Source organism: Rhinatrema bivittatum, chromosome 2 (genome assembly GCF_901001135.1).
Source record: "Rhinatrema bivittatum chromosome 2, aRhiBiv1.1, whole genome shotgun sequence".
Taxonomy (NCBI): domain Eukaryota; kingdom Metazoa; phylum Chordata; class Amphibia; order Gymnophiona; family Rhinatrematidae; genus Rhinatrema; species Rhinatrema bivittatum.
In genome coordinates this window covers 808,103,165-808,128,133 of record NC_042616.1, presented here as the reverse complement: position 1 = coordinate 808,128,133, position 24,969 = coordinate 808,103,165, and the positions used below count along the sequence as shown (strand labels likewise).

General features: G+C 53.7%; 1 protein-coding gene across 2 annotated transcripts in view; it reads right to left on the bottom strand.

Moving 5' to 3' along the window:
- The window catches only part of LOC115085779 (1-phosphatidylinositol 4,5-bisphosphate phosphodiesterase gamma-1-like), a 306,356-nt gene that overhangs the window by 37,039 nt on the left and 244,348 nt on the right, over positions 1–24,969 (bottom strand). For both annotated transcript variants that reach the window (XM_029592182.1, XM_029592181.1), the window contains exons 26-28: positions 22,480–22,704; positions 6,990–7,138; positions 1,708–1,822 (exon numbers count right to left, since the gene is read on the bottom strand). In XM_029592182.1, coding sequence (XP_029448042.1) covers positions 1,708–1,822; positions 6,990–7,138; positions 22,480–22,704 — 489 coding nt within the window. The remainder of the gene's footprint in view (positions 1–1,707; positions 1,823–6,989; positions 7,139–22,479; positions 22,705–24,969) is intronic.

The window sequence follows — 24,969 nt, the reverse complement described above, 5'->3', positions numbered from 1 at the left end:
AGGGGATCTCAGTACTGGAATAGCAGGGGGTGCAGCAGGGCAGGAGTGAGGTGCATTGGTAGAGCTGTGTGAGGGGATCTCAGGCCTGGAATAGCAGGGGGTGCAGCAGGGCAGGAGTGAGGTGCATTGGCAGAGCTGTGTGTGAGGGTCTCAGTACTGGAATAGCAGGGGGTGCTGCAGGGCAGGAGTGAGGTGCATTGGCAGAGCTGTGTGAGGGGGTCTCAGTACTGGAATAGCAGGGGGTGCAGCAGGGCAGGAGGGAGGTGCATTGGTAGAGCTGTGTGAGGGGGTCTCAGTACTGGAATAGCAGGAGGTGCAGCAGGGCAGGAGTGAGGTGCATTGGCAGAGCTATGTGAGGGGATCTCAGGCCTGGAATAGCAGGGGGTGCAGGAGGGCAGGAGTGAGGTGCATTGGCAGAGCTGTGTGAGGGGGTCTCAGGCCTGGAATAGCAGGGGGTGCAGCAGGGCAGGAGTGAGATGCATTGGTAGAGCTGTGTGTGGAGGGTCTCAGTATTGGAATAGCAGGGGGTGCAGGAGGGCAGGAGTGAGGTGCATTGGCAGAGCTGTGTGTGAGGGGGTCTCAGTATTGGAATAGCAGGGGGTGCAGCAGGGCAGGAGTGAGGTGCATTGGCAGAGCTGTGTGAGGGGGTCTCAGTACTGGAATAGCAGGGGGTGCAGCAGGGCAGGAGTGAGGTGCATTGGCAGAGCTGTGTGAGGGGGTCTCAGGCCTGGAATAGCAGGGGGTGCTGCAGGGCAGGAGTGAGGTGCATTGGCAGAGCTGTGTGAGGGGGTCTCAGTACTGGAATAGCAGGGGGTGCAGCAGGGCAGGAGTGAGATGCATTGGCAGAGCTGTGTGAGGGGGTCTCAGTACTGGAATAGCAGGGGGTGCAGCAGGGCAGGAGTGAGGTGCATTGGCAGAGCTGTGTGAGGGGGTCTCAGGCCTGGAATAGCAGGGGGTGCAGGAGGGCAGGAGTGAGGTGCATTGGCAGAGCTGTGTGTGGAGGGTCTCAGTATTGGAATAGCAGGGGGTGCAGGAGGGCAGGAGTGAGGTGCATTGGCAGAGCTGTGTGAGGGGGTCTCAGTATTGGAATAGCAGGGGGTGCAGCAGGGCAGGAGTGAGGTGCATTGGCAGAGCTGTGTGAGGGGGTCTCAGTACTGGAATAGCAGGGGGTGCAGCAGGGCAGGAGTGAGGTGCATTGGCAGAGCTGTGTGAGGGGGTCTCAGTATTGGAATAGCAGGGGGTGCAGCAGGGCAGGAGTGAGGTGCATTGGCAGAGCTGTGTGAGGGGGGTCTCAGTATTGGAGTAGCAGGGGGTGCTGTAGGGCAGGAGTCAGGTGCATTGGCAGAGCTGTGTGAGGGGGTCTCAGTATTGGAGTAGCAGGGGGTGCTGTAGGGCAGGAGTGAGGTGCCTAGAGTTTGGGTTTGTAAATGTGTAGAAACTGGCAGAACGGGCATTCCTTCCTCCTCATCTACCTTCACTTTCCCGTTATCTACTACCACTCCCCACTTTCATCTTGTCCTACCTTTCCTTCGGTTCCCATCCTCCCAGTTTCTCTCTTCTCCAAGTCCACACTTTCGCCTTCCTGTTTCCACATCGCGCCCTTCTTTTTCCTTCCCCTTTGTCTTCCATCCTTAGTGCGCCCCCCTCTTTTTCCTCCCCCCCCCCCCCCCCCCCCCCGCCTCTCTAGCTCCGCCTCCACCTCCTTACCCACGACGTCTGTTTTGTTCTTGCTGCTGTCAAACTCGGAGCCGCACACCTCCACCTCTACAAACGGGCACACGATGCTCCTGCCGTTCTTCGGAAGGTGACGGGCACCCAGGATCTGTGGAGAGATCGCCAGGAGCGGTAAAGGTTGGGGATGGGACACAGTTCATGCACTTGGCCCAGGGGCACGCTCGAAAAGCACTGGAAACATTTTATTCCATTCCTACCCCACCTTTCTCAGAAAACATCATTAAGAGCGACATAAAAACACACTACAAAATACATAACAACTAAAACGAATGCCATTAACACACTGCTTCCCTTTTGTAGTCCCATTGATTTCTGGAATTCTAATAAGGGTTCAGGTCTTCATCTTAGACGACTGATTAGGGCTAAGAGGGTAAATGTGGGTGGCTAAGAAGGCCGACTTAGGACAGGGAAAATAGTTAGGTGCCTGATTTTCAGCTCTATGCATCTAAATTAGGATCCTACATTTAGGAAAATTAATGTAAGAACATAAGAAATTGCCATGCTGGGTCAGACCAAGGGTCCATCAAGCCCAGTATCCTCTTTCAACAGAGGCCAAACCAGGCCACAAGAACCTGGCAAGTACCCAAACACTAAGAAGATCCCATGCTCTGAGTAGCCAGTAATAGCAGTGGCTACTCCCTAAGTAAACTTAATAGCCATTAATGGACTTCTCCTTCAGGAATTCATCCAAACCTTTTTTGAACCCAGCTACACTAACTGCACTAACCACATCCTCTGGCAACAAATTCCAGAGCTTTATTGTGCGTTGAGTAAAAAAGAACTTTCTCTGATTAGTTTTAAATGTGCCCCATGCTAACTTCATGGAATGCCCCCTTGTCCTTCTATTATCAGAAAGAGTAAATAACCGATTCACATCTACCCATTCTAGACCTCTCATGATTTTAAAGACCTCTATCATATCCCCCCTCAGCCGTCTCTTCTCCAAGCTGAACAGCCCTAACCTCTTTAGTCTTTCCTCATAGGGGAGCTGTTCCATCCCCTTTATCATTTTGGTTGCCCTTCTCTGTACCTTCTCCATCGCAATTATATCTTTTCTGAGATGCGGAGACCAGAATTGTACACAGTATTCAAGGTGCGGTCTCACCATGGAGCGATACAGAGGCATTATGACATTTTCCATTTTATTCACCATTCCTTTCCTAATAATTCCCAACATTTCATCCCTAAATTTCGGCTCCTAAATATGACCGGGTTCTCAAAAGATGCTCCCCTACCCCCCCCCCCCTGAGCTTACACTATACCAGGCCTAGGAACTTGGACAGGAAGCCAAACTGGGCGTTTCGGTTAGCGTTTCAGATCTGTTTTCCTGAGCCTGGGCATTCGCTTTCTAACTGCCCTGGCACTGGGAAAATGAAAATCCTGACGTTGTTGTGGGTAAAAACGAGTGCTTTGCAGTCATCGTCCTCCTGAAACCTGCTCCCATTGGCAGAAAGTGGGGCTGCAACTGTTGTTTCTATATCTTAGGATCTGCTGTCTTCAGACGCCGCCACCGAAGGGTTAACAGCTGAGGGAGAGGAGCTGGGGGGAGAGGGAGGGGAAGCTGCAGGGAGAACAGGGAGTCAGACCCCAGGAGCCCGGAGGAGCTGGAGGATGAGAGGAAAGGGCGCCTTTGGAGCTTCTGGATCCCCCTGGCTGGCTGACGTCCAGCTGCGGCGAGAAGCACAGACGGGAGCAGTTTCCTGCCTTTGTACGAGCCCAAGGAGCAGCACACACAAGCAGTTTCAGAGACTGTGAGCTGAGGGAGCTTCCTAAAACTGCCAGCACCTCCGACAGAGGACGGACAAAACATGAGGTGAGTGCATCTTGCTCCTCCCTGCAGGGAACCCACAGCTAAGTGAACTGAGCTTTTCTGAAGGGGAGTAGGAGGGTAGCCTGGTGCCTGTCCTGAAGCCCGTGCTTTGCAGAGACAACTCACTAGAGGGGCAAATAAGCCCACCAGCACTACCACAGGCCACCAGCATTTTCTGACTGAACTGCATCAGAAGAGCAGGTTATGCAGCTTAAGCAGCTTGCACCCAGGAGCCGGGGTCACGCAGGGAATATGTCCCCAGGGGGCTCAGGGTCAAGGGAGCAGTGAGCTAGCTGAGGATTGTGGGCAAAAGACAAGAAAATAAAGCCTCTGCTTGCCACCACAGGGTGAAGCCAATGTGTCCATTTATAAATACAAAACAGTCTTAAGAGTACTCAGTGTTCCTATACTTACTGTTATCATTGTTCACTCAGGTAATCAGTTAATTACTAAAGGTGAGTGAGACCAGAGTAAACAAGGCCCACTCCATAGCACAAAGAAATAGTCAGACACCCTGAAACTACCAGTGACCTTAAGGCAATGCAACAAAGTTTGCTTCACATACAAATATATCGCTGGTCTCTTGCATGCGGAGTTGACTTATCCAAATCTGGGAAAGCTGGGAGCTCTACCATCTGACTCAGAAGGAACTCTTGACACCACCTTCGGGAGAAAAGAGGGCACTGTCAGCAAAGAGATCCCAGAATCTGAGATCTTCAAAAAGGGCTCCCTACACAACAACACTTGCAGTTCTGAAATTCTTCTGGCCAAACAAATTGCTACCAGAAAAATCACATCCGGAGAAGCAGCCAAAGACCTTCCATGTACCTTGCCATGAAGACAGCCCAAGGCCACAATCTGTACTTTAAGAGAGTTAAAGGCCAAGCCTTTCACCAATACTTTCTGCAAATAGGTTAAGATGTGAGCTCTTGAGGCCTGCGTAGGTCTTACTCCCTGACCCGTACACCAGGCCTCAAAAGACTCTCCAGATTCTGCATATGACAAGGAAGTGAAAGTCTTTCTAGCCTGCAACAAGGTGGGAATGACAGCCCATCCTTTCCCCCTCAAATGCCAAGTCACGAGATAAAAGCGATCAGCCTGATCCGAAAATATTAGACCCTGACAAAGAAGCCTTGGTAAATGAGCAAGCCGCCCGCCAGATTGACTAGGTTCTCAAACTATGGCCATCGTGGCCACTCCGGTGCTACCAGGATCACTATTCCGGGATGACTTTCTATCCATCGTATCACTTTGCCCACCAGCGGCCACGGGGGGAACACGTAAAGACAAATCCCTCTGGGCCAACGTAGGACTAGGGCATCGACCCCTTCTGCCCCATGTTCTCTTCTGTGACTGAAGAAGCAGGGCACCTTGGCATTCCATTGAGATGCCATCAAGTCCAGGTAGGGGAGCTACTCCACTTGCGACATAGAATAGTCATCGCCTCCTCCAACAACTCCTACTCCCCAGGATCCAGTTTCTGGCAAATGATAAAATCTAAATGAACATTGTCCATTCCGGCTATGTAGGTCACTGCTAGCAATGCTAGATGCTGTTCCGCCCAGAGAATCAACTCCTGGGCCACCGCCCAACTCCTGGTTCCCCTTGTCAACTGATGTAAGCATAGTGGTTGCGTTGTCCGACAAGATGTGAACTAAGCGGCCGCGTACAGAGGCAGAAAGGCAAGCAATGCGCACTACCCTCCTATCCAACAATTGATAGACCAGGACGCCTCTTCCATTGTCCCTGGGCTGATTGATTCTAGCACACTGCACCCCAGCCGGAAAGACTGGCATCGGTGGTAACCATCACCCATTCCGGAACCTCCAAGTCCACTCCGCAACTTAGATGACTCTGACCAAGCCACCATGAAAGACTTGACCTGGCAGGCTCCTCGAGCGACAGCGGAAGATGAAACTGTTCCGACAAAGGATCCCAATGGGAAAGAAGAAACCTTTGCAGAGGCCTCAGATGTGCAAAGGCCCAAGGAATTAGCTCCAACATTGAAGCCACAGAGCCCAGCACTTGAAGGTAGTCCCAGATCTTGGGCACCACAGCATCCAACAGCCTGCGTACCCCCAGCTATAGCTTGAGAATGCGACCCTCGGTAAGAAAAAAACGTTCCTCACCTGGTGTCGAAGTGCTCCTACTCGTTCTAGACCTCTCATGATTTTAAAGACCTCTATCATATCCCCCCTCAGTCGTCTTCTTCTACAAGCTCAACAGCCTTAACCTCTTCAGCCTTTCCTCACAGAGAAGCTGTTCCATCCCCTTTATCATTTTGTTCACTCTTCTCTGTATCTTCTCCAGTGATTTGCTAATTGTGTTTATAATGTTTATGGTTTTCCATCCCAGTTTTGCAAGAATCCTTGCATGCTGCCATGGAAGAGTGAGGAGTTACTTCTACTTCACGGTAAGCTTTTCTCCTGGAGGCGTGGGGAACGTCTTCTGCTGTACAAACTCAGCTCTGGCCCTAAGCAACTAGTATGGGCTAGACTGGTGCCAGAAAGAAGAAAATTCCCCACACCTGAGAAGCGCAGCTTGAGGAATGATGGAAGGGGAGAGGCCCATGGTTATCACCAGGGATGTAGAGAGAATGAAGTGAGCAGGGATAGGAAGAGGAGGTCCCTGGTTATCAGCAGGGCACTGGCAGCAGAAGTTACAGTCTGGGCGAGGTGCGCACAGTCTGGAATGAGGAGGGACAGGAAGAGTTGATGTTTTGTCACTTATGTTTCTATGAGATGTGCATTATGTCCAATTGTTGTACCTTAAGGGATGAATTTTCAAACAATGTGGCAGGGGTGAGAGGGGCTTTTGAAACTCGCTCTTGCTGTGTGTGGAGGTCTGTGGGGTCTTTGAAAATCCCCCCTACATCATCCCTCGATGAAATATTTTAGAAAACCTCTGCAAGCTCAAAGATGTGCATGATGTTTGACTCTAACAAGGTTTGTTAACTATCATCTATATACCCATCCGAGTTCAGCAGTCACCCTGTTTAATGTATTTCCCTTCTGTTACACGTTACATGTAAACCAATATGATGTTTCGACGAATACCGGTATAAAAAAAAAACTTTAAATAAATAAATAAACGTGGGGTGTTTTTTTCCCATGCAAAACATCTACAACTCTTCAGAACCGCGCTAAAGGTCTCGCAGAGCTCAAAACTTCTCTTGAGTTTCTCCTCCGTGAAGAAGAACAGCCTGAACGGCGGTGCCCATAGCAAGCACTGAGAGATTGGCCGGTGCCATCTTCTGCGGTGAAGGCAGAGAGCAAGCTAAAGGCGCCGCACCACGCCACGAGGATGAATGCGGCCGCCCAGCTCCAGAGCATCCTGCTGTCCAGACGGCCAAAAAAAGGGGAATCCCTAAAAACCTCTTGGTGCGTCATCTCTCCCACCACCGTTTCCACCCCAGCAGACTGTTCCAGTCAATTATTTCACTCACCTGCAGCTGCACCGTGATGGGCTCCACTATCTTCAAACTATTCTTGTCAAAAGGGTCAAAGAGGTCGTCCCTCATGATGTCCGGCTGCAGCACATAACCACTTTGCCCCCCCAGCATGAACAGCGCCTGGTTCAGCTGCATGGGCTTATCTGAAAATATGAGAAACCACAAGCACCAATCAGCAAAGAGGCAAAGGAGAGGGGAAGAGCCAATCAGCAGAGGGGCCGGACCGCAATGGATCCCTACGCAGACACTAGCAGAATGCCACATCTCGGCCCCTCCCCCACACACGCAGAGCACAGAATCATTTAAATAGAAATGTGCGGACAAAAAAACCAAACTGGAAACCTCATGGAGCCAGGCTCTGTGTGCAATGCAATACCGGAGAAACAGAAATGCAGCTCCTCCCGTACTGTGCAAAATGCATTCTTATATTCCACAGCCTTCTAATACAACTGTTCAACACGGACCACACATTTACATTCAGAAATAAACATCTAGCATAAACACAGTGGCAATAATATACAGATAAAAACCACAAAATGTATTATAAGCCTGTTTAATTTCTAAAAATTAAATAGCCAATTACCTCCTTTACTGGGCAATGCATTGCACAACGTAGGTCCTGCAACTGAGAAAGCTCCTGCGTCCTACACTTCCTAGGAGGGGGTTCAGCACACCGGTTTTGCTCTGAGGCACGTAATGAAAGTTTGGCCAGACACTGTAGACTCTCACCAGAAAGAATTTTAGGAATAATCCTAAGTGTTTTAAACTGAGCTCTCTCTGCTGACCTGGCAGCCAGTGCGCAGCTCTTCCTGCTCTGATTAAATGGGGATGTCTAATACTCACACCTGTGATCAGCCTGGCAGCCGCATTTTCCACTAATTGGTCATCCTTCAAATGAGGAGTTACCACACTCTAGTTTAGACAGTAGCAAAGCTTGTAACCATGTTGTGAAATCAACATTAGGGATGTGTGATCTCTGAATAAATGGAGCTTCAAAATGCAGCTCTTGCCACTGTCTTTATGTGAGTCTTTCCTGTTAATTTAGAGCCCAACAAAATTCCTAAATTCCAAGCTTCAATAAGTGCAGGGAGACTAATGGCATGAAGAATCACATGGGACAGGTTTCTAGGGGGAGGGAGAGGGTGTGTGGCTTGTGCAAATTTAAAACCGATTAATCTGCAGACATCCACTGATTAACTACCTTAAAGCATCAACCAAGCAAATCTACCAGAAGGCTTCCGTCAGAATTACGTAAGACAAAAAAAACAAACTGGAATGCCATCTGCAGCTATAAAGTAATAAATCTAAGAGCCGCCAATATCCGTCTCCCTAAAAGTTGGAGACAGATGTTAAATAAAACGAACGGCAGAGCCAAAACCTGTGGCATGCTCAGGTCCTTCTTCGATGAACACTTATCACCCACGTGCACCTGCTGCTTGCTACCAGCTGAAAAAAAAAAAAAAAGAGATGTAAATCCTACAAGAACAGCGTCTCGATCCCTGGGGAACGAAGCCGTTCATTTCATAGTTTAGGGCAAGTTGTACCGAATGCAATAGATATGTCAAGTCGCACAAGAATCGCTGCATTACCCCCATCTATATCAAAGTGAAGGGCGTCCGTCAGGGAGACCGAGAGTGCATCCGTGCTGCGAACCTTTCTGTATCCAAACAGATACGGATCCAGAATATTTTGCTCCTCTAGGTAATTTGCCAGTGGATTTAACGCAGATGCCTCCGACAGTTTACTTAGGAAGGGTATTGGAGGGGGAAGTAGTAGCCCAGTGGCTAGAACATCAGGCTGTGATCTAGAAAAGCCAGGGTTCAAATACTGCTGACACTCCTTGGGACCTTGCCCATTGCTTCAGGTACAAACTGAGGGCCTAATTTAAGAACATAAGAAATTGCCATGCTGAGTCAGACCAAAGGTCCATCAAGCCCAGCATCCTGTTTCCAACAGAGGCCAAACCAGGCCATAAGAACCTGGCAAGTACCCAAACACCAAGAAGAACCCATGCTACTGATGCAATTAATAGCAGTGGCTATTCCCTAAGTAAACTTGATTAATAGCAGTTAATGGACTTCTCCTCCAAGAACTTATCCAAACCTTTTTTGAACCCAGCTACACTAACTGTACTAACCACCTCCTCTGGCAACAAATTCCAGAGCTTTATTGTGCGTTGAGTGAAAAAGAATTTTCTCCGATTAGTTTTAAATGTGCTACTTGCTAACTTCATGGAATGCCCCATAAGGATTTTTTCCTTTTCTGTGTCTATGGGGGCAAAAAAAAAGCTTAGTAATTCAGGCCCTTACATTATCCGCTCTCCGTGGACAGGGAAATTCCTACAGGTCCTGAGCGCAATCCACTGCGAAACGGCTGACCAGTCACAAAAGGCAGAATATGGATTAAAAGAAAAACGTGAAAGCAGTCTGCGGTTTGTCACTTCCTCGACTGATACCGCCACCTTCCTCTGTTACAGACAGAACAGCCGCTCTTTACAAGCTCTTCTGCTACAAAGCCTTTCACCTTCCACTATCTTTATTAATAGGTCAGATATTACTTCCCACATCCCACAAATGATGCCAAAAAAAAAAAGAGCAGGAAACGGATTACCCGCATGCAAGTCTGCCTGGGAAACGTGTTCATGCAATCAAAGCACGGGGGGCTACTTCTCTCTTACTTACAGTATCTTGCCTCTCACAAACTGGTAAGGAAGCCCGAAGGTTCACAACCTTCTCTTCAAGGTAATTTGGTAAATGCTCACAATCTTATGGACATCTGTCTTAGCTTTTCTGGCTTCCGTGTCAGCATTTTTACCATTTCAAACCCCTCCTCAGGTTGATTAATGCCGGGAGTGCTTTATTTGACCCGAGCAATCATTCGTTTTTGCTTGCTGCGCACAAATCTTGTCATTTTGTTTTTTTTAGAAGGTTAAGACGCCGTTCTTTATTACTTTGAGAGTATTTCTATGCCACGGCCGCTCACATGCCCTGAGTTATTACCTTTCCTTAAGTAGAAGAAAGTGAACGCCAGGGGACGATGCTCTTATCTTCCCCAGTTACAACAGTTGTCAGGGGAGCCGCTCTTATTGGAGCAGGGCTGGGCAAACAGGCCCGCAGGCCAAATCCGGCCCATCGCCCTCTTTTGTCCAGCTCGCCTATCTGCTGTACGGTGCACATTACGTGCGGCCCCTCGACGCTGCCTGCCCAAGTGTTGCCCTTGACGACGCGCTGAACTGCGTGACGTCAGGCCTGGAGCGATGTCGGGCACCAGTCCTAACATCGGCGCTATTTAATGATGTGCTGGCTGGCAGGGTTCCCGCCATCAAGAAAAGGATTTGTGCCGCAGCACCTGCAGTGCCGCACTGGCGGGGTTCCCATCCCCCCGCCAGCAAGAAGAGGCACCGCACAGTGGCGAGCCCAAAGCTGACCTGCTGGTGGGCTTCCAGCACCCGGCCAGTAGGAGGAAGAAGACGACGATGACCGGGGAGGAAGGGCGAGTCACATGGTGTATAGGGAAGGGAAGGGAAAGGGGTAAGGCTGGTGAGCAACTGAGAGGGAAGGGAAGAGAGTGAGTGGAGAGAGGAAGAGGGTAAGCGACTGAAAGGAAAAGGAAGGGAGTGAGTGGGGGAGAGAAAGGGTGGGTGTGGCTGAGAGGGAAGGGAATGAATGGGGGAGGGAGAGGGTGTGTGTGACTGAGAAGGGTGGGAGTGGGGTGGGAGAGTGACAAAGGGAAGGGAGAGTGACAGAGGAGAGGGATGGAGTGAGGGAGGGAGACTGACAGAGGGAAGGGAGTAAATGGGGGAGGGGGAGGTTAAGTGACTGAAAGGGAAAGGGAGGGAGGGAGTGTGTGGGTGTGACAGAGGAAAGGGAAGGGAATTAATGGTGGGAGGGAGGTGGGAGTGTGGGAGGGAGAGTGACAGAGGGAAAGGAGTGAGTGGGGGAGAGGGAGAGTGCTAGAGGGGAGTGAGTTGGAGGGAGAGGAAGAGTGACTGAGAGGGGAGTGGGAGAGTGACTAAGAGGGAGGGGAGTAAGTTGGAGGGAGGGAGAGGAAGAGTGACTGAGAGGGGGAGTGGGAGAGTGGGAGAGTGACTAAGAGGGAAGGGAGTGAGTGGGGAAGGAATAGTGACAAAGAGAAGGGAGTGAGTGGTAATAGGGGCAGAGTGAGTGGCAGAGGAAAGGGAGTGAATGGGAAGGAGGGGTGAGTGACAGAGGGAAAGGAGTGAGGGGTAAACAGGAGTGAGGGTGTGAGTGATAGAGGGAAGGAAAAGGGATTGAGTTGGAGGTTGAGTGACTGAAAGGTGAGTCAGAGGGAAGAGAAAGGAAGAGGAAGAGAGGAGAGAAGGGTTCAGGTGCGGAGAGTGACACGGAGTCTGAGATGGTGAGGGGCAAGAGCAATCCCAGATAGCCAGAAGCAAGTCTCCCTCCCAGGACCGCTCTGCAAGCTTCTCCCCGCGCCCCCCAGAGAAGAAACACTGTTACTGCTACTGCCGACCCAGGAGGCGCCTGAAACACTGAGCCGCACCCTGGAGAAGAAACACTGTTACTGCTACTGCCGACCCGGGAGGCGCCTGAAACACTGAGCCGCACCCTGGAGAAGAAACACTGTTACTGCTACTGCCGACCCGGGAGGAGCCTGAAACACTGAGCCGCACCCTGGAGAAGAAACACTGTTACTGCTACTGCCGACCCGGGAGGAGCCTGAAACACTGAGCCGCACCCTGGAGAAGAAACACTGTTACTGCCGACCCGGGAGGAGCCTGAAACACTGAGCCGCACCCTGGAGAAGAAACACTGTTACTGCTACTGCCGACCCGGGAGGAGCCTGAAACACTGAGCCGCACCCTGGAGAAGAAACACTGTTACTGCTACTGCCGACCCGGGAGGAGCCTGAAACACTGAGCCGCACCCTGGAGAAGAAACACTGTTACTGCTACTGCCGACCCGGGAGGAGCCTGAAACACTGAGCCGCACCCTGGAGAAGAAACACTGTTACTGCTACTGCCGACCCGGGAGGAGCCTGAAACACTGAGCCGCACCCTGGAGAAGAAACACTGTTACTGCTACTGCCGACCCGGGAGGCGCCTGAAACACTGAGCCGCACCCTGGAGAAGAAACACTGTTACTGCTACTGCCGACCCGGGAGGAGCCTGAAACACTGAGCCGCACCCTGGAGAAGAAACACTGTTACTGCTACTGCCGACCCGGGAGGAGCCTGAAACACTGAGCCGCACCCTGGAGAAGAAACACTGTTACTGCTACTGCCGACCCGGGAGGAGCCTGAAACACTGAGCCGCACCCTGGAGAAGAAACACTGTTACTGCTACTGCCGACCCGGGAGGAGCCTGAAACACTGAGCCGCACCCTGGAGAAGAAACACTGTTACTGCTACTGCCGACCCGGGAGGAGCCTGAAACACTGAGCCGCACCCTGGAGAAGAAACACTGTTACTGCTACTGCCGACCCGGGAGGAGCCTGAAACACTGAGCCGCACCCTGGAGAAGAAACACTGTTACTGCTACTGCCGACCCGGGAGGAGCCTGAAACACTGAGCCGCACCCTGGAGAAGAAACACTGTTACTGCTACTGCCGACCCGGGAGGAGCCTGAAACACTGAGCCGCACCCTGGAGAAGAAACACTGTTACTGCTACTGCCGACCCGGGAGGCGCCTGAAACACTGAGCCGCACCCTGGAGAAGAAACACTGTTACTGCTACTGCCGACCCGGGAGGAGCCTGAAACACTGAGCCGCACCCTGGAGAAGAAACACTGTTACTGCTACTGCCGACCCGGGAGGCGCCTGAAACACTGAGCCGCACCCTGGAGAAGAAACACTGTTACTGCTACTGCCGACCCGGGAGGCGCCTGAAACACTGAGCCGCACCCTGGAGAAGAAACACTGTTACTGCTACTGCCGACCCGGGAGGCGCCTGAAACACTGAGCCGCACCCTGGAGAAGAAACACTGTTACTGCTACTGCCGACCCGGGAGGAGCCTGAAACACTGAGCCGCACCCTGGAGAAGAAACACTGTTACTGCTACTGCCGACCCGGGAGGAGCCTGAAACACTGAGCCGCACCCTGGAGAAGAAACACTGTTACTGCTACTGCCGACCCGGGAGGAGCCTGAAACACTGAGCCGCACCCTGGAGAAGAAACACTGTTACTGCTACTGCCGACCCGGGAGGAGCCTGAAACACTGAGCCGCACCCTGGAGAAGAAACACTGTTACTGCTACTGCCGACCCGGGAGGAGCCTGAAACACTGAGCCGCACCCTGGAGAAGAAACACTGTTACTGCTACTGCCGACCCGGGAGGCGCCTGAAACACTGAGCCGCACCCTGGAGAAGAAACACTGTTACTGCTACTTGCCGACCCGGGAGGAGCCTGAAACACTGAGCCGCACCCTGGAGAAGAAACACTGTTACTGCTACTGCCGACCCGGGAGGCGCCTGAAACACTGAGCCGCACCCTGGAGAAGAAACACTGTTACTGCTACTGCCGACCCGGGAGGCGCCTGAAACACTGAGCCGCACCCTGGAGAAGAAACACTGTTACTGCTACTGCCGACCCGGGAGGCGCCTGAAACACTGAGCCGCACCCTGGAGAAGAAACACTGTTACTGCTACTGCCGACCCGGGAGGAGCCTGAAACACTGAGCCGCACCCTGGAGAAGAAACACTGTTACTGCTACTGCCGACCCGGGAGGAGCCTGAAACACTGAGCCGCACCCTGGAGAAGAAACACTGTTACTGCTACTGCCGACCCGGGAGGAGCCTGAAACACTGAGCCGCACCCTGGAGAAGAAAACACTGTTACTGCTACTGCCGACCCGGGAGGAGCCTGAAACACTGAGCCGCACCCTGGAGAAGAAACACTGTTACTGCTACTGCCGACCCGGGAGGAGCCTGAAACACTGAGCCGCACCCTGGAGAAGAAACACTGTTACTGCTACTGCCGACCCGGGAGGCGCCTGAAACACTGAGCCGCACCCTGGAGAAGAAACACTGTTACTGCTACTGCCGACCCGGGAGGCGCCTGAAACACTGAGCCGCACCCTGGAGAAGAAACACTGTTACTGCTACTGCCGACCCGGGAGGCGCCTGAAACACTGAGCCGCACCCTGGAGAAGAAACACTGTTACTGCTACTGCCGACCCGGGAGGAGCCTGAAACACTGAGCCGCACCCTGGAGAAGAAACACTGTTACTGCTACTGCCGACCCGGGAGGAGCCTGAAACACTGAGCCGCACCCTGGAGAAGAAACACTGTTACTGCTACTGCCGACCCGGGAGGAGCCTGAAACACTGAGCCGCACCCTGGAGAAGAAACACTGTTACTGCTACTGCCGACCAGGGAGGAGCCTGAAACACTGAGCCGCACCCTGGAGAAGAAACACTGTTACTGCCGACCCGGGAGGAGCCTGAAACACTGAGCCGCACCCTGGAGAAGAAACACTGTTACTGCTACTGCCGACCCGGGAGGCGCCTGAAACACTGAGCCGCACCCTGGAGAAGAAACACTGTTACTGCTACTGCCGACCCGGGAGGCGCCTGAAACACTGAGCCGCACCCTGGAGAAGAAACACTGTTACTGCTACTGCCGACCCGGGAGGAGCCTGAAACACTGAGCCGCACCCTGGAGAAGAAACACTGTTACTGCTACTGCCGACCCGGGAGGAGCCTGAAACACTGAGCCGCACCCTGGAGAAGAAACACTGTTACTGCTACTGCCGACCCGGGAGGAGCCTGAAACACTGAGCCGCACCCTGGAGAAGAAACACTGTTACTGCTACTGCCGACCCGGGAAGAGCCTGAAACACTGAGCCGCACCCTGGAGAAGAAACACTGTTACTGCTACTGCCGACCCGGGAGGAGCCTGAAACACTGAGCCGCACCCTGGAGAAGAAACACTGTTACTGCTACTGCCGACCAGGGAGGAGCCTGAAACACTGAGCCGCACCCTGGAGAAGAAACACTGTTACTGCTACTGCCGACCCGGGAGGAGCCTGAAACACTGAGCCGCACCCTGGAGAAGAAACACTGTTACTGCTACTGCCGACCAGGGAGGAGCCTGAAACACTGAGCCGCACCCTGGAGAAGAAACACTGTTACTGCTACTGCCGACCCGGGAGGAGCCTGAAACACTGAGCCGCACCCTGGAGAAGAAACACTATTGCTGCTATTTTGAGTTTCGCTTTTTTTTTTTTTTTTTTAAGTGCCCCAGAGGAGAAGAAAAAAGCAGGACGAGGAAAATAAAGATTGAGCCCAAAGCTTCCTACGTGCGCTGGAAGTAACTTCTGAGCCTACAGCGGGGGTGGGGCTAAAATCCTTCACCACCGAGCTCCAAAACTGGCTGAACGATGCACATCTCTAGTTATTATTAATTTCTTAACTTCTGCGATATCCAAATAAATTTCCCTGTTGCGTTCCCTACTAAAAGAGAGACTTTCAAGTCCCTGCATGCTATGGGGGTAAAACCAGGGCTGGATCAACCTGACCTGAAAATCTGGAGCCTGCTGGTGATCCTAGCAGGTGGCAGCACGGAACACGTGGTGGCTTCTTCGGCCAGCGGCTGTGCTGGTCCTGCAGTGGCTCTTACCTGGGGTCTGGAAATTGAACCTGTCACAGTCCTGACAGGCGTATCTGGGTCAACAGATGGAATGCACGTCCGCCGTCTGCTGGAGACGGAGAATACTGGCAGGCTGATGAGGGCGCAGGACTATATATAGGAGTGAGGTCAGCGAGTCAGTGACCTCTGTCTCCATCTGCTGGCAGGATTGCACGACCCGCTTGTGTGGCCTGGCCTGGCCTCCCTAGACGATAAGGAAGGCCTGCTGCCAGTGTCTCCCTTCTGCTGCTGGGCCAAAGGAGGATGGAGAGAATGAAATTAGAGGGAGGGATGGGAGGGAGAAAATGAAATCAGAGATAGGCAGTGGGGGAGGCCTAGGGGTATGGAGGGGATGGAATCTGAGGTGGGGGATGAGGGCCAGCACAGTGCCAACAGTGGCTTCAGGAGGTTAAGCCCACCTTGCCCACCCCTGCACTCTAAGTAACAGATAAGAAAATTATTATTTACCTGCTAATTTTCGTTCCTGTAGTACCATGGATCAGTCCAGACAGTGGGTTATGTCCCCAATCCAGCAGATGGAGTCAGCACAAGCTTTGAGGGGGCGTATCCATATATACTACTACCCCCTCTGCAGGAGTTCAGTATCGAGTATATCAAAGCCCGAGTAGAAACCCCCGAAGGATCAAGTTTGTGGAAACAGATAATGAAAACAATTGTAACCGCAACAAGTAACTGCAAACATCCTACCAACTTGTAGGGAGCTGTGAAAAACAGCGAAAAGAAACAACTGTGAAGACACAGAACACTGCGAGCAAGAAGCAGCGCAGAGCTGAGCAGGATCAAGAACCCAAACGCGGTGGGCGTCTGGACTGATCCATGGTACTACAGGAACGAAAATTAGCAGGTAAATAATAATTTTCTTTTCCCTGTACGTACCTGGATCAGTCCAGACAGTGGGATGTACCCAAGCTTCCCTAAATCGGGTGGGGTCCTGCGAGGCCTGCTCGGAGAACCTGCTCGCCAAAGTGTCCAGAGACCGAAGAGGCGAGGTGCAGACGATAGTGCCTCGAGAACGTGTGTAACGATTTCCAGGTGGCTGCCCTACAAATTTCCTGCGAGGATACCGAGCGAACCTCCGCCCAGGAAGCCGCCTGAGAACGTGTAGAATGCGCTACGATTCCGGGTGGGGGAGTCCAACCCGCCCCAATGTAAGAAGCAGCAATGCCGGCCTTCAGCCATCTGGCAATGGTAGTCTTCGAGGCCTGAGACCCCTTCTTAGGACCGGCCCAGAGTACAAAGAGATGGTCAGAGGTTCGGAACTCATTTGTAGCCTCCAGATAGAGGCGCAGAGTGCGCTTGACATTCAAGAGACGGAGAGACTTCGGCTCTGAGGAAGAGAAGGACAGCAACTCCACCGTCTGGTTCACATGGAATGCAGAAACCACCTTCGGAAGGAAGGAGGGAACGGTGCGAAGCGAAACTCCAGAGTCGGAGAAACGGAGATAGGGCTCTCTACACGACAGAGCCTGCATCTCCGAGATGCGTCGAGCGGAACAGATGGTCACAAGAAATACAGTCTTGAGAGTGAGATCCTTTATCGTTGCGCAGCGGCTCGAACGGTGGTCCCGACAGGGAGCAAAGCACAAGGTTAAGACTCCAGGAGGGACAAGGGTCCCGTAACGGAGGACGCATATGCTTGACACCCTTGAGAAAACGAGCAATGTCAGGATGCTGTAGAAGAGAGCCCCCATCGCTCAACAGCGAACCAAGGGCGGCCACCTGAACCCGTAGTGAATTATAGGTGAGCCCTTTTTCCACCCCCGCCTGTAGAAACTGAAGGATCTGAGGTACAGAAGCCTTAGCGGGTCTCGTGGCCTGGCTGGTACACCACAGCTTGAACACCTTCCAGACTCGAACATAGGCTGATGTCTTTCGTGCCCGCAATAGCGTGGATACTACCGCCTCCAGGTAGCCCCGACGCCGGAGGCGGCGCCTCTCAAAGCCAGGCTGCAAGACAGAAGAATTCTGCCTGCTCGAAAAATACCGGGCCCTGATGTAGGAGCTGGGGGAGGTGCCCCAGCCTGATTGGCCTGTCGATCACCAGCTGTAGCAGGTCCGCAAACCAGGGTCGCCTGGGCCATTCTGGGGTGACGAAAACCACGGTCCCCTGATGGCTTTCTATTCTGCGGAGCATCCTGCCCACCAGGGGCCATGGTGGAAAAGAAAGATATGGCGGCCACGGGAGGACCAGGGCATCCACTCCCTCCGCGCTCTCTCCGGCGACTGAAGAAGCGTGGAGCCTTGGCGTTGAGAGCGGACGCCATCAGATCCAAGTGGGGGGGCCCCCCACCAATGGACGAGAAGTTGCATTGCTTTGTCGGAGAGAGACCACTCTCCGGGTCCAGCAGTTGACGACTGAGGAAGTCCGCCTGGACGTTGTCCACACCGGCGACGTGCGAGGCCGCTAGCCGGACGAGATGACGCTCCGCCCATTGCATCAGCAGCGCCGCCTCGAGCGCGACCTGCGGGCTGCGCGTGCCTCCTTGTCGGTTGATGTAGCCCACGGTGGTAGCGTTGTCCGATAGGATTCTGACTTCTCGGTTCCGAAGAAGCGGGAGGAAATGTCACAGAGCTAGCCGGACCGCTCTGGTTTCCAGACGGTTGATTGACCACTTCGCCTCCACCGTGGACCACGTCCCCTGCGTGGCGCTTCGATCGCAGACTGCACCCCAGCCTGCTAGACTGGCATAGGTGGTCACCACCACCCAATTTGGCAGATCGAGGGACATGCCACGGGCCAGGTTCGGCGGATCCAACCACCAGCCCAGACTGTCCCTGGCATTCTGTGGGAGCGGGAGAATCATCTGATAGTCCTGCAATACTGGTTTCCAACGGGAGAAGAGCGCCCACTGTAAGGTCCTAAGGTGCGCGAAAGCCCAAGGTACAAGGTCGATGGTGGACCCCATCACTCCCAGGAGTTGCAGGTAGTCCCAGGAGGTGGGCTCTGGTAACGCAGAGAACCGTCGTGTGTGATCCCGCAAGGATTGAGCTTTGTCCTGGCGCAGAAAAACGTTGCCCAGAAGGGTGTCGAAAGTTGCCCCCAAAAAAAACCCAAGCGTTGCGAGGGCATGAGAGAGCTCTTGGAGGAGAAGTTCACTACCCATCCCAGGGAATGTAGAAACCGTACTACTCGAGTCACCGCTGAGCGTCCATGATCGAATGACTTCGCCCGGAGGAGCCAATCGTCCAGATAAGGATGAACCAGGATGCCCTCCTTCCGGAGAGCTGCCGCCACAACTACCATGATCTTGGTGAAGGTGTGCAGCGCCGGCGCCAATCCAAACGCGAGAGCCGTGAACTGAAAATGCTGGTCCAGAATTTTGAAACGAAGGAAACTGTGGTGGTCCGGGCGGATGGGAATGTGCAGGTAGGCCTCCGTTAAGTCCAGGGAGGCGAGGAACTCCCCCCGATGCACCGCCGCAATCACTGACCGGAGCGTTTCCATGCGGAACCGAACGACTCGAAGGGATTTGTTGACTTCCTTGAGGACTAGGATAGGCCGGAAGGAACCGTCCTTCTTTGGTACGACGAAATAGATGGAATAGTGGCCCGAGCCCACCTCTCCGAAGGGCACGGGCGCAGTAGCGCCTATCTCCCGGAGTCTGTCCAGAGTCAGCTGCACCGCTCCTCTCTTGAGGTCCGAGCCACAGGGGGAAAAGATGAACCTTCCCTGCGGGGGGCGGACAAATTCCAATGCGTAGCCGTGTTTTATGGTATCCAGGACCCACTGGTCCGAGGTGATCCGTGCCCACTCCGCTTAGAAATACGTTAGTCGGTCCCCAATCCTGGGGACAGGGGAGTGGGCGAGACTGGCATCATTGTGAAGACTTGGTATAGGGGTTCCCGGTTCCGGGAGTAGTGCGTGCGGGCCGATGCCCGCGGAAGGCGCGCAACCAGGGCTGAGACCTGGGGGCGGATGGCCGGGAGCCCGTCTGTCTGTAGCCCCTGTAGCGCCGTTGCGCTCTGGCTCTGGTCCGAGAAGAAGAAAACGCTCTGGATGGTCGAAACCTATCCTCCAGCAGCCGATGAACAGCGCTCTCCCCCAGGGACTTGATGATCTGGTCCAAATCCTCCCCGAAGAGGAACTTGCCCCTGAAGGGAAGAGAGCCCAGACTGGACTTAGAGGACGTATCAGACGCCCAATTGCGTAGCCACAGTAGTCGTCGTGCTGCCACTACCGAAACCATGGATCTTGTGAGGACCCGAAAAAGGTCGTACGAGGCGTCCGCCCCATACGCCACTGCGGCTTCTAGCCGATCTGCCTGGGCAGCCTCATCGGACGGCAGGTTCTGAGACGTGAGGAGTTGTTGCACCCAAAGGAGACTAGCCCGCTGGGCAAGCGAACTGCACATCACCGCCCGCATACCCAGAGCGGAGACCTCGAAAACCCGCTTAAGGAAAACTTCCAACTTACGATCCTGTGTGTCCCGCAACGCCGCACCTCCCGTCACTGGGATAGTCGTCCTCTTCGTGACCGCCGACACTGCGGAGTCCACCTTTGGGACCTTGATGAGGTCCAGAAAATCTTCGGGGAGCGGGTACAGCTTTTCCATAGCCCGGCTGCTCTTCAGGGAGGCCTCCGGGGTGTCCCATTCCCTGGTGAGAAGTTGTAAAAACGAGTCATGAATGGGAAAAGCCCGAGCCCTCGGCCGGAGTGCCGCCAGGACAGGATCTCCCTTCCTTGAAGAAGTGATGACAGCGGGAGCTACTGGGGCAGGCGGGTCTGGTGGCGGATCCAAATCTAATTCTTGGATGATCTGCGGGATGAGGTCGTCCAGCTCTTCCCTCTGGAAGAGGCGTAGGGTACGCGGATCATCCCCCTCCTGTGTGCCGTCCCCTTGTCCCCCGTCCGGGAGGTCAAGTCCATGTCCCGCTGGGTCTGGCACCGCCCCCACTGCCGCGGGCGTGGATCGGACCCGGGTAGGAAGGCGGGAGGCCCCCACTCCCGGAGGGTCGGGGGGGGCCAGCGTCGAGGGCGACATCAGAGGGATCTTAGGAGGGGGGGGGGGGGGTCCCACAGGTGCTTCCAGCCCCTGCAGATAAGCGGTATGCATGAGCAGGATAAACTCCGGAGAGAACCCCGGCCTGCTTGGGTGCGCTTCGGGGGCGGCGTGGTTCCTGCTCCCTGGCTCTGGGTGCTTGGTTCCTGCACCAAAATCGGGGGAACACCCCCGCTGGTAGAGTCCTCCAGGGATCCGTTCTCCCTCGTGGCCTCCAGGGATCCGTTCCCCCTCGTGGCCTGCGCCTCTGGGCGCTCAGAATGTAAAATGGCCGCCGTTCCCGCCAAAAATGGCGGAGTGGCCGGCCCGCACCGCCCGGGCAAAAAAGAGAAATCAGTCAGGGACTGTGAGGTACCTTCCCCCCCGGGAAGGCATCGTGCACAGATGCCCTCCCGGGAAATCCGGGACCCCGGGTCTCCGCAGGCCGCACAGCGGGACGGCCGCGGCATCGGGATCGCTGCAGGAGAAAAGAAAAAAAACCACGGGGGGGGGCCACGCGCACAAAGGCGCCGCTGCGGGGGGGCCCGGTCGGCCCGCACTGCCCGCTGTCTGAAAATAGAGGAGGGTGCCGCGGGGGGGCCTTCCTGGCCACACGACCCGCCCCAGACATCTTTCCCTAAATGGCTCAGCAGCCCATGAGGAGCTGTAAAATGGCCGCGGGTGAGGGAGTAAAGAGCGAAGAGGCCGGCTCCACCGGCTTTCGCGGGCACCGGGGGCTGAGCTGTAAAGGAAAAAAACTACAAAGGAAAAACAAACTTACCCCTGGCTGCAACGAGAAATAAACAGCAAGGCCGCAGAGAAGAGACAAGGAAGATAAGCCACTCCCCAGAAGTTGAAAGAACTCTGCCTTTTTTTTTTTTTTTTTTTAAACTTAATACAAACTTGATACAAACTTGATCCACAGAAAAAGACAACAACAAGCCATAATCAAGCAAGAAAGTGAAGGAAAAGGAGGGGAAGCCTGATTCCCCTACTCGCATCTGCTGGAGTCAGAAGATACTGAACTCCTGCAGAGGGGGTAGTACTATATATGGATACGCCCCCTCAAAGCTTGTGCTGACTCCATCTGCTGGATTGGGGACATAACCCACTGTCTGGACTGATCCAGGTACGTACAGGGAATATACATTTTTGGGCATACAACAGGGATAAAATGCACTGTCCTGATGTATAAAGGAACAAAATCCATACAACACTGAAAATGTGTGAACCAACAGTGACATGTGCAGAAGGTAAGTTTGCCAAGTGGCTCCAGATGTTCATGACAGGTTGATCCGGGCCTGGTTTTACCCCATTGCATGCAGGAACCTGTAGCTCTGATTTGTTATTATTAGATATGTGCATTCGTTTTTCCCGAATTAGGTAATTTCAACGAAACTACGGTATGGTTCGGGGGAACCGAAAAAGAAAAGGAATTTTTCCGAAATTTTGGAAAAATTCATTTTTCGTGTTAGTGCGCAGTAAACGGGGGGCCCCGATAGTGCGCACTAACACGAAAATCAGGGCCCCCCCACAAAAAAAAAACAAAACAAAAAACCCCGAACCGCAGAAAAAATGAAATTTCCCATGGGGGGGGGGGGGGGGGCCCTGAAACGAAGCCCGAGACGATAGGACTTAACGATGCACATCTCTGGTTATTATTAATTTCTTAACTTCTGCGATATCCAAATAAATTCCCCTGTTGCGTTCCCTACTAATAGAGAGACTTTCAAGTCCCTGCATGCTCTGGGGGTAAAACCAGGGCTGGATCAACCTGACCTGAAAACCTGGAGCCTGCTGGTGATCCTAGCAGGTGGCAGCACGGAACACGTGGTGGCTTCTTCGGCCAGCGGCTGTGCTGGTCCTGCAGTGGCTCTTACCTGGGGTCTGGAAATTGAGTGCCACCAGCTGGCTCCCACACAGCCACATGGGCAGCGGGTCATAGTTGGAGGAGTCCAGGCGCTGCCCCTTCGGGTAGACACGGCTCAGCTGACGCCGGTTGTACTGTAAAAACTTCTTTCCTTTGCTGCGGTTGGCATACTTTTCTGCCTTGGTCTCGGGGAAAGAGGACATGTCCCGGTAACACACCTTCTCGGTGCCGATCTCTGGAAGAGCAGCAGATAAGAGATCACGCGCTGAGTCTTACTGGGCGACCTGCTAGGCCTTAAATCGGTCACCGTCATTTGTGACTGTTGCTGCAGCGAAAGGCAGGGCCCCTTGTTGCATCCCGCAATTAAAACCCAGACCATTTCAAACAGAAGAATTGCTTCAGCTTGCATATTCACCCTCGGTGGAATCAGATAACATGGCTTGTCTAATACAAAATTAGAGTCACGAATGAAGCTTTATCACACTGTGTGCGGACAGCGATGGGAGGAGGGAGTGAGACTCCTTCACAGGGTGTGAGGTGAGTGATGGGAGGAGGGAGTAAGACTCCATGGCAGGGTGTGAGGTGAGTGATGGGAGGAGGGAGTGAGACTCCATCACAGGGTGTGAGGTGAGTGATGGGAGGCGTGAATGAGACTCCTTCACAGGGTGTGAGGTCAGGGATGGGAGGAGGGAGTGAGACTCCTTCACAGGGTGTGAGGTGAGTGATGGGAGGGAGTGAGTGAGACTCCTTCAGTGATGGGAGGGGGAGTGAGACTCCATGGCAGGGTGTGAGGTCAGTGATGGGAGGAGGGAGTGAGACTCCATGGCAGGGTGTGAGGACAGTGATGAGAGGAGGGAGTGAGACTCCATGGCAGGGTGTGAGGACAGTGATGAGAGAAGGGAGTGAGACTCCATGGCAGGGTGTGAGGTCAGTGATGGGAGGAGGGAGTGAGACTCCATGGCAGGGTGTGAGGTGAGTGATGAGAGGAGGGAGTGAGACTCCATGGCAGGGTGTGAGGTCAGTGATGGGAGGAGGGAGTGAGACTCCATGGCAGGGTGTGAGGTCAGTGATGGGAGGAGGGAGTGAGACTCCATGGCAGGGTGTGAGGTGAGTGATGGGAGGAGGGAGTGAGACTCCATGGCAGGGTGTGAGGTCAGTGATGGGAGGAGGGAGTGAGACTCCATGGCAGGGTGTGAGGTCAGTGATGGGAGGAGGGAGTGAGACTCCATGGCAGGGTGTGAGGTGAGTGATGGGAGGAGAGAGTGAGACTCCATGGCAGGGGTGTGAGGGTCAGTGATGGGAGGAGGGAGTGAGACTCCATGGCAGGGTGTGAGGTCAGTGATGGGAGGAGGGAGTGAGACTCCATGGCAGGGTGTGAGGACAGTGATGAGAGGAGGGAGTGAGACTCCATGGCAGGATGTGAGGTCAGTGATGGGAGGAGGGAGTGAGACTCCATGGCAGGGTGTGAGGTGAGTGATGGGAGGAGGGAGTGAGACTCCATGGCAGGGTGTGAGGTCAGTGATGGGAGGAGGGAGTGAGACTCCATGGCAGGGTGTGAGGTGAGTGATGGGAGGAGGGAGTGAGACTCCATGGCAGGGTGTGAGGTCAGTGATGGGAGGAGGGAGTGAGACTCCATGGCAGGGTGTGAGGTGAGTGATGGGAGGCGTGAATGAGACTCCTTCACAGGGTGTGAGGTGAGTGATGGGAGGCGTGAATGAGACTCCTTCACAGGGTGTGAGGTGAGTGATGGGAGGAGGGAGTGAGACTCCTTCACAGGGTGTGAGGTGAGTGATGGGAGGAGGGAGTGAGACTCCTTCACAGGGTGTGAGGTGAGTGATGGGAGGAGGGAGTGAGACTCCATCGCAGGGTGTGAGGGCAGGGATGGGAGGAGGGAGTGAGACTCCATGGCAGGGTGTGAGGGCAGGGATGGGAGGAGGGAGTGAGACTCCATCGCAGGGTGTGAGGACCAGCGATGGGAGGAATGAATGAGGCATCATTACAGTGTGTGAGGTCAATGAGGTGGTGAACGAATGAGAGTCAGGGATGTATCGAATAAGTAAGACTATCATAAGGGGTCGATTTTAAGACCCGCGCGCACGTTGATGCAGCTATTTTATAACACGCACACATCGGCACGCACGCGTTACAAAACATGATATCTGCGTGCACAGCCGCTGCGGAGTTTTACATCCGCGGGTGCAAGTGCGGGCAGACGGCCTCCTCTGTGCACGGGGGAGGGGGATTTTAAAAGGACATGCGTGGCGAAGGGAGCAAGGCTTTCCCAGTTCCCTCCCAGTCCGCTTCAATTAAGGAGTGGACTGGGAGAGAACTTCCCTATCCCTAACCTTCCTACCCTTTCCCCTCTCCGCCCCGATCCCTAACTCCTTCCTAGCTATTTACTTTTTTGTTTGTTAGATTACTTGCTGCTCCTTAGCAGCAGAAGTAATCTCCACATGCTGGCCGGCTGCCGGCGTGCGCTTCCCCAGGATAGCGTAGAATG